Source organism: Nicotiana tabacum, chromosome 8 (assembly GCF_000715075.1).
Source record: "Nicotiana tabacum cultivar K326 chromosome 8, ASM71507v2, whole genome shotgun sequence".
Lineage (NCBI taxonomy): Eukaryota > Viridiplantae > Streptophyta > Magnoliopsida > Solanales > Solanaceae > Nicotiana > Nicotiana tabacum.
The window spans coordinates 15,716,659-15,726,399 of record NC_134087.1 but is presented as its reverse complement, the minus strand read 5'-3'; the positions used below and the strand labels follow the sequence as shown (position 1 = coordinate 15,726,399).

Sequence of the window (9,741 nt, the reverse complement as noted above, 5' to 3'; positions counted from 1 at the left end):
CCTTTCGCTTAGCTCATTTCAAAAAAACCAATGCAACACGCAACTGAATTCCCAAACCGCGGAAAAATACAAACCTCAAGTCGCGATCTAAACCACCATGAATCTTCCAGAATCCATTTACACCACAAGGCCATTTGAATCAAATACCTCCCAAATCAATCAAGTTGTGGTGGCGCTCAAGCCCACACGTACAACCACAAACCACATATATAACTTCATGCTGAAGGAACTGATCACTGCCACAATCATGATTATTCAACCATTACTAACTGACCCAACTTCTTTCAATTTATTCTCGACTTGCCTTAGAAATAATAATAGCTTCATTCAAAAACGTAACAAATCAAATCCGCACTCGTCCCGAGTGGCCCGTATCACGAGGACACATCGTCTCATTACTCATGAATTATCTCATATTCTTCTTATGCACACAATAGCATCTCCAACTGGTATACCCATTTCGCAAGACCTTCCGCAAATCCGAAGTTGTTCCTTCCTTTCCTCCAATACTGTACTGCATACCCAATGATAATTGTTATACCATGTAGTATTGTACGTTGGATTTGTCGTAAGGTAATTGAAATCAGTCCAAGTAAAAGATTATTTGGAGATTATAAGGATTATGCTATTTCACAAGTGATGAATAAATTCGTAAAGGTGAAATGGGAAGCAAGTCAAAGAAAATGCATTTTTCGTCCAAGTTTGGCATATTGGGGTAAAATACGGCCCAAGCGATAATACTCGATAATTATGAACTAGTACCATGCAAGGTACCATATGACCACGGTAGTATAATATATAAAGCATATATGAAGTATTTTAAAAATAAATAGAATTTTAAGTAATTTGTGGTAATTTTTAAATTATGTGGGTAATTAATTAATTACTGGACAACTGGACAATACAGAATTAACTAATAAGTGGATAAAGATCTCCTTTGGGCTTCCACATGGCATTAAAGATAAGCCAAAGTGGCACCAATATGTATGATGAATCATAACACATATGGTGCCTACTTTACACGTGACAATCTTTGATACACCTTTGTTTTGGACAATAACACCAATGTGTATAATAAGTCCTTATTTACTTTTGGTTGGTTTCCTTGTTAATGACATATCTTGGATAAATGTTGAAGACGTGACAGAATGCAAAGCCAAGAAAGATATTCCTCCCTACACTTATCTTAAATTAACCCCAAACTTCATTTGGTAAGAGCGTTACACACAATGCAAAGCCAAGAACGATACTCCTCCCTACGCTTATCTTGATGTAAACCAAAATCCATTTGGTAAGGGAGTTATACAGAAAGGCAAAGCCAAGAACGAAAGTGAGAGGATTTGGAAATTCATACGAGACTCCGTATTATAATAGCAACGGGATTTTTCGAGTCTAAGGGAGTGCGGTATAATCCTTCTCAAGAATATCACACGAATTTTTTCCTATTCCAGGTATGTTAAGGCCCTCCCTTATTTCTTTTGGCATGATCCAAATTATACTGAAGAAACGATCAAATACATAGTTTTCTATAATTTATTCTATTCACAGAAATAGTAGGGGTGTCAATATTCTTGATTCCCCATGAGAATTATTATTATCTTCTGTTCATGGGTCTCAGAATAATACGCAGTTGAAAAAGTTTATCCGGAAGGAACATCAAGATTATTATGTATTTTTCATGCATTTCACTCATTTATACATGTGTATTGACCCATGACCAGATGGCGTTATATACGTGTACATATATATGAGATATGTGAAAAGGTTACAGCGTTATATACGCACCACCATCTGATCACCTGGTATATGATGATAATGTTGCCCACAGTGACTGAAATATGATTCAAACGGCGTTATATATGCGTGTATATGTATGTAGATGTATATGAAATATGGGAAGAGGTTATGGCGTTATATACGCACCACCCCCTGATCAGCTGGTATACGTTGATGATTTTGCCCACAGTGGCCATATGATATGATGGGATGCCCTTAGAGGCTGATGATGTTATGAGACATGTACCTATGCACGACATGACATTCATACGCATATGCATGACGCTAAAAGTATTTCACGATTTACAGAGTTATTCAGACTTATAGGTTGAGTCAAGTACTCTATATTTCTTCCATGTCTGTTCTGTACTTATTTATGTACCTTACATACTTGATACATTTTTTTGTACTGACTTCCCTTTTGTCTGGGGACGCTGCATTTCATGCCCGCAGGTCTCCATAGACAGGTCGAGACCCCTCCAAGTAGGCTATCAGCTCAGCGGAAGATGTTGGTGCGCTCCATTTGCTTCAGAGTTGCTTGTTTGGCTGATATGATTTAGACGTGTATTGTTTGGTATGGAGGGACCTATCCTGACCTTTATGACATTTATGTACTCTTAGAGGCTTGTAGACATATATCGTGTACGTGAAAGATTGTACGGCCTTGTCGGCCGATGTTTTGAGTTTATAAATAATCATGTTGGCCTATTAGGCCCGTATGTCATGTGTATATGATAATGTAATAAGAAAGATACGTTATGTTGGTACTCAGTTGAGTAAGGTACCGGATGCCCATCGCGGCCCATCGGTTTGGGTCGTGACAATAATATAGAACATTCTAAGTCCTTAGGCACTGCACTTAAATTCTTGAACCCACTAGGATCACTGTTGAGAGTCACCTCCTCTGGCTTGGTCCCGAATATAAGCCAAACTCTAAAACGTTGCTAGCATGTGAACACCCTATCAAAGAAGCACCTGACTGAATTCCTTTCCTTGTACATTACACCTACAAGAAGCATAAACTCTGAGTCTTCCCAAAACCTGAACATGAATCGATAAGGCCAAATATAGCACACATTCCTCAAATCCTTTGCTCGAATTACCACTGATATTTTCTTTCCTTAGTCATAATAATCCACCAATACACCAATAACCAGAAATCACACAAACAGACAACCATGCGATCCAATCATAGACGGTGGGGCTCCCCCACTTAGCTTGAAGCTACAATTACATAATCATGTAACCCACCAAGATTACTCCTTCCCAATTACCATGATCTCGCACCGTTAACCCACCAAATTTCCTGAAGTCTTTTGTTAAGCTTTTCATGAAATCAAATCCAAATGTTGCCTCATATCAAATCCATACTTGTAGCACCAGAACTAATGAATTGCTACCAACTCTAAACCTCCTAGAAGATCATCTTTCTCGAGCCATCAACATTAGAAATACCGATTCGATTCTGAACCGCTGCACACCACTATATTTGACAACCACTTTCCCAGCACCATTTCATAATACCCTGCCCCAAAGGCTAATCGAAGAAGACCATAACACTGGAAAACCATAATGCATTCAAATAAGGACGACGACACTGCATCACAATAAAAATTCCACCATGCTCAAAGTACCAAGCCTCATTACACTATCAACCAAAACCTGAACATCTATAGTCTGATTTGCCTTTCCTTTGCTGGAATTAAATGCTGAAACTCTAAATCATGCACAAGAACTCCTCCGTTCGAGTCATTCACTGTCGCGATCCATAAATAAGCACTCTATCATTACACCAACACGGTGCGATAACAACTCATGAACATCATAGCAATCATGTGCATAGCGTCAAAACCATCAGAAATACAGCTATTGAGCTGAAATGATGGAACATCCTTCCGCAAGAAGACGATAATAACTTGCTCGAATGTGCAGGGAGACACATCCTGCCCCACATCTGTAGTACCACAGTAAATCCTCGATGCCCAATCAATACGAGCACTCAACATCGTATAAGAATGAGTGGAAAGGAAATAATGGCATAAGCCTCCAAGGAATCATATCGCACGATCAGGAATAAAGAAGGGAAGTGCTCCTAACAGCCTTGCAGCCGCTTGAAGATAAGTACAGACATCTCCGTCTCCGCAGGACTCTACTAGACTTGATCATGACTCGTGAGACCCAAGTGAACCTAATGCTCTGATACCACGTTGTCACAACCCAAAATCCACAATAGGTCGTGATAGTGCCTAACGCCATCGTCAGGCAAGCCAACGTTGATTTATAAATTTATTTACTCATTCTATTACTTTTGAAATCATAATTTCGGTTAATTAAATAGTATGAAATAAAATTTAAATGGTGAAATGATAATAATTATGTGAACAACCATACCAAACATCTAGTTAAAACCCCCAAAACCCGGTGTCATAAATGCATGCGCATTTTTTAAGAAGTACAATAATAATACAACATCTATCCAAAATGTAAATAAGATAGGGTAAAATAAATGGTACAATGGGAAATTCGGCAGGCTGCGATGCGTAACCTGAATTGCAGCTCACATAAAGTCTCCTCAACAGATGCGCCTATGCACCAAAATGATCAACAAGTGACCTGTCAAATCCTGCACATTTAGTGCAGAAGTACAACATTAATACATAAATCAATGCGTACTCAGTAAGTATCTAGCCTAAATGCGGAGAAGTAGTAACAAGGGGTCGACATCAACACTTACTAGAGGTCCAAATAAATAAATAATAATTCATAACAGGTATGAAGCGCACAACAATAGTGGAATAAATCTGTAACATAATGTTCCAATTAATCCTTTTAGAGCATAAATTTCTCGATTTTGTATTCTACCTTAATATCTCAAAAACAAAAATGCCAAGTGTCAGTAACAAATAAATAAGAAACACCATAAAATGCTAGGCATCAGTGAAAGGTTTATCTTGTGAATATTCGAACTGCTAGTGATATAACGCACGGTTCTGTCGAGGTCATTCGGCCCGATCCAAAATAATGTGTATATTGCTGAGGGTTGTGCGGCACGAACCATAAATGCATCTATATACTGCTGATGCGTTCGGCCCGCTCCACAAGAAGGGAAGGCATTCCCGAATTACTAGACACGCGCTTACAATTCAGTACATGAGCATAACTTTTTCCATTTCTCAAATATTTTTCTAACAACTCAAAGTGATAAGGCTTGGTCTAAGATATATGTAATTTCTAAATCAAGTTCAATTATAATTTCAATTAACTAAGCCAGCAGAATAAGTTCAAGTAATTCAAATATTGCATGACAAAATCCTAAGTCTACCCGGACATAACATGCTTTAGCTACTTACGGACTCTCGTCACCTCGTGCGTAAGTAGCACCTACAATTAGTAGAACATAACAATTACATCACCTAGGGGTAGTTTCCCCCTCACAAAGTTAGACAGGAGACTTACCTCGCTCCTAATTTCTATAACCGACTCTAAAGCCTCTCTAACAACTCAAAACGATGCCCGTCGTTCCAAAACTAGTCAAATAATGTGCAAATTAATCAAAATATACTCCAATGCTTACAATTTAACAACTTATAATGATTCCTAACTCCACTCGAAAAGTCAATAAAAACCCTCGGACCTACGTGCCCGGATTCCGAATTTTTTTGAAGATAACCTTTACTCATAACGCTACAACCTCAAATATATGATTTATTCTCAATTCTATGCCCAATTTCGTAGTCAAAATTCAAAAATATCAATTTCTAGATTTTTCTTCAAAGTCTCAAATTTTTACTAATTTCTATTTTTAAATCAATATATAAACCCTGTATTTAACTTGAAATAAGTGAGAATCACTTATCTTGTGATTGGCGCTGAAAATGATGCTCCAAAATCGCTCCAAGGTGGACTCCCATGGAGGAAATGAAATGAAAATGGCCAAACTCCCGTTTATAAAATCGCACTGTCCAGGCCGACCTCCTTCGCGAATGCGGCAAGTCCCTCGCGTTCGTGAAGCACAACCAGCTCATGCCCTTCAGTTCCTCTATGTGAACGCGAGATAGGGCTCGCGAACACGAAGCACCACTGCCCAACGCTTCGCGAACGCGACCTCCATATCACGAGCGCGAAGAACAAAAGGCCCCAGTCCAAATTCCTTCTTCGCGGCGTCTCTCCCTCCGCGTTCGCGAATAACAAAACCAACACCAGCAAACCAGCAACAGTCATTCATCCAAACTTGGTCTGAAACCATCTCGAAACACACCCGAGGCCCTTCGGACCCCGTCCAATCACACCAACCAGTTTCAAAATATAATACGGACCTGCTCGAGGCGTCAAATCATACGAAACAATATCAAAACTGCAAATTGCGCACCGATTCAAGCCTAATGAACTATTGAACTTCTAACTTTCACATCCGATGCCCAAACCTATCAAATCACATCCGATTGACTTCAATTTTTGCACACAAGTCACATTTGACATTACGAACCTATTCCAACTTTTGGAAACGGAATACGAACCCGATATCAAAAAGTCCACTCCCGATCAAAGTTCCCAAAAATATTCAATTTCCAACTTTCGCCAAATGACACCGAAATGACCTACAAACCTCCAAATTCACGCCCGGATGCGCTCCTAAGACCAGAATCATCATACAGAGCTATTTTCAAGCTCCGAATCCCAAGCGATCATTGATAAGATAAAAATACACTTCAACCCAAATTTCTTCCAAAATGCTAACTTTCCATAATAGGCGCCGAAATGCTCCCCGGTGACCCGATACTTAACCCGAACATACACCCAAGTTTGAAATCATCATACGAACCTATTGGAACCTTCAAATCCCAATTCCGAGGTCGTTTACCCGAAAGTCAAACCTTGGTCAACTCTTCCAACTTAAAGTTTCCGAAATGAGAATTTTCCACCTGAATCAACTACAAACTTCTCCTAAATTCAATTCCGACCACACGTACAAGTTATAATACATGAAGTGAAGCTACTCAAGGTCTCAAACTGTTTAATGACACGCTAGAGCTCAAAAGGATCGGTCGGGTCATTACACCGAGATAATAGATATTCATGAAGCAAGTAAACAATGCGTTTAGTTGAGATCAGTGATTCATTTTATTTGTGAAAAATGTGGCTTGAAATGTGATAAAAGACCCACAATTTTATACGAAAACAGTGTTGCATGTATAAGCCAATTAAATGGAAGATTCATAAAAGGAGATAGAACGAAACACATTTCACCAAAGTTATTTTTCACATATGATCTACAGAAGAATGATAATCTCGATGTGCCACAAATTCGTCCAAGTGACAATCCGACAAATTTATTCACTAAACTTTTACCAACTTCAACTTTTGAGAAGATGGTATACAAGATTGGAATGCGGAGACTCAAATATTTGAAACAAGATTTTCATCAACGGGAGTAAAATACGCGATGTAATCTTTTTTCTTTACTAAGATTGTTTCCACGAGATCTTTCTTTTAAGGTTTTTAATGAGGCAGCTAACAATGCGTATTACTAAATATGTGTACTTTTTTTCTTTCACTAGAATTTTTTTCCGTAGGGTTTTTCCTAGTATGGTTTTAACGAGGCACTTAATAATGAACATCCAACGGAGGAGTGTGATGAATATATTATATTGTGAATGTTTATTTAATACTCCGCTATAAATAATCTTTACGAAGAAGATTGTCCATTTAGTACTCCACTGAAGTCTATCTATAAGCAGTTGATGCAGACAGGTTGCAAGTAACTCTATGAAATGACTTGCAACAACTTCTTATTAAACACTAGTTGCGAGTAGCTCATGCAGACAACTTACAAACAACTCAAGAAAAGCCTCCAGCTACTTTTTGCAAAGCCTTGCAGTTATTTCCTGAAAAGTCTCGCAAATACTTCTTTTCTATATATATATATATATGTGTGTGTGTGTGTGTCTATGTTTGAAGTTGAATAATATATTAGTCTCTCTATACTTGTCTTTGGTTAATTTACTTTATAGTCTTTATTTTGTAACAGTCTTTTTTGTTTGGTCATTATAAGGCCACGACATTAATGGGTTCGTTGGAGCAAGAAATTCTAATAAGACGATCAGAGTAAAATTCATATATACCATCCTTGATATATATATATATATATATATATTAAACAGATTCAATATTTTAAGATACAATATAAAAAAATTGTATTTACTCAAACTGAAAAATTAAAAGTTGCTGTATAAGATAGACATCTCTTTATAATATGTGATTTTATGAAAAAAAATCGTGCGGGCTTGATCTAAAGCGGATAATATTATATTATATTAATAGTAACTTTAGACTAATTGAGCCTTACAACTAATATCACAATCTGGATTCGACACGAAAAATACGGTGATGGCCGAGTGATGGTGCGAGATTGGATTTGCAAGAAAAGAAACAAGTTTAGATAAAGACGGGAAAAGAAATAAATCAAGATTTATCTTCTCTTGCATGACGACAAAACACGACTGTTGAAGTTTGCACCAATTCAGCAAAATATCCCAATTGCGTGACAAAAAATGATAGTCTAGTTGCTTCTTGTCATTATTCTTCAGGTTTTTTTGTCCCTTTTCTGGTAATTAATTCGAGCCTTATATATTACGGCATGAATATACAAACATATCCGTGAAATAAACTCGTTAGAAAATGGAAAGTTCAAACAAGAACGATAGAAACAACGAGCAAGAAAGCTTATACGAATCTTGGATGAATCTTCAACATGAAGAACTAAGGGAACTTGAACAAGCAGCTGCAGCAAACAGCCCAAAAGATGAACATAAACAAACTCAACTCATTGAAAAGATTATAAACCATTTCCAAGACTACAGTAATAACCGTAGTCGCTTAGCACAAAAGGACGTATCACCATTCTTTGCACCCACCTCGTGCACCCCATTAGAGAACTCAGTCCTATGGATCGGCGGGTGCAGACCATCTTCATTCATACGTTTGATTTACGCTCTCTTCTGCGGTATGGAAATCGAGTCTCATATCACTCAGTTCCTTCAGGGTATTACAGCAAATGGTGAACTCCCTAAGTTTACAGCAGAGCAAATGAATATGGTGGACGAGTTGCAGAGCAAGACGATTCGAGAAGAAGGGAAGCTTTCATCAAGATTGGCTAGTTTACAAGAAGCGATAATAGACCAGCCGCTTATTAGCAAGTCGAAGAAGAAGAAAGACGATGGAGATGATGATGTAGTGTGTGAGAATGCAGATGAACCGTTGGATAAACATAACAAATACATGGCGGCTATAATGGAGGAAGCTGATGAATTGAGGATGAAGACATTGAAAGAGATTGTGGTTATACTTGAACCTGATCAAGCTGTGGAATACTTGGCAGCAGCTAAGAAGATTAGGCTTTGTCTCCAACAATGGGGCAAGAAGAGAGAGCATGATAGTACCAACTAATTTAATTAAACAGAAAAATATGTATGAGGTATGGTGTAGTTTGATGGGCTTGTTTAATTTGTTTTGTACTAGTTTAGGATACTTTTTGTTTGATGTTTTAATTATAGTTTCGCACCTACCAGTACTCCAAATATGTATTCCTCCCTTCTCCTGTTGACTGAGCAGTGAGTTAAAAAAGAAAAGAAAAAAAGACTTCTAAAACTTGTGCACCAACTAGTTGGAAGGCCATTGGTACAGAGACGGAGCCAAAATTTAAAATTTATGGGATTAATACTCTATTTTTTTTAATTACTAGGTTCTAAATTAATAATTTGCACATAATTTAATAATTTTTAAAAATAAATACAGGATTTGGACAAAAGTTATTAGGAGCTCGTTTGGCTTAGCTGATTTAGAGTAGCTGATAAGCATTAGGTGCTGAAAGCACTTTTAAGTGCTAAAGCTGATTTAAAAAATAAGCAGTTACGTGTTTGGATAAAAGTACTGAAATTAATAATATGCAGCTGAAGAACTAGGTAT

The 9,741-nt window shown here is 37.6% G+C and overlaps 1 protein-coding gene across 1 annotated transcript; it reads left to right on the top strand.

Moving 5' to 3' along the window:
- The first annotated feature begins 8,408 nt into the window (after positions 1-8,408).
- On the top strand, positions 8,409-9,338 carry LOC107768553 (protein DOG1-like 3). The gene has a single exon (XM_016587679.2). The coding sequence runs from the start codon at positions 8,455-8,457 to the stop codon at positions 9,220-9,222; it is 768 nt and encodes a 255-aa protein (XP_016443165.1). The 5' UTR covers positions 8,409-8,454; the 3' UTR covers positions 9,223-9,338.
- The last annotated feature ends 403 nt before the right edge of the window (positions 9,339-9,741 follow it).

Coding starts and splice junctions, on each gene's coding strand:
- LOC107768553 (XM_016587679.2), top strand. CDS start 8,455: ATGGAAAGTTCAAACAAGAACGATAGAAACAACGAGCAAGAAAGCTTA.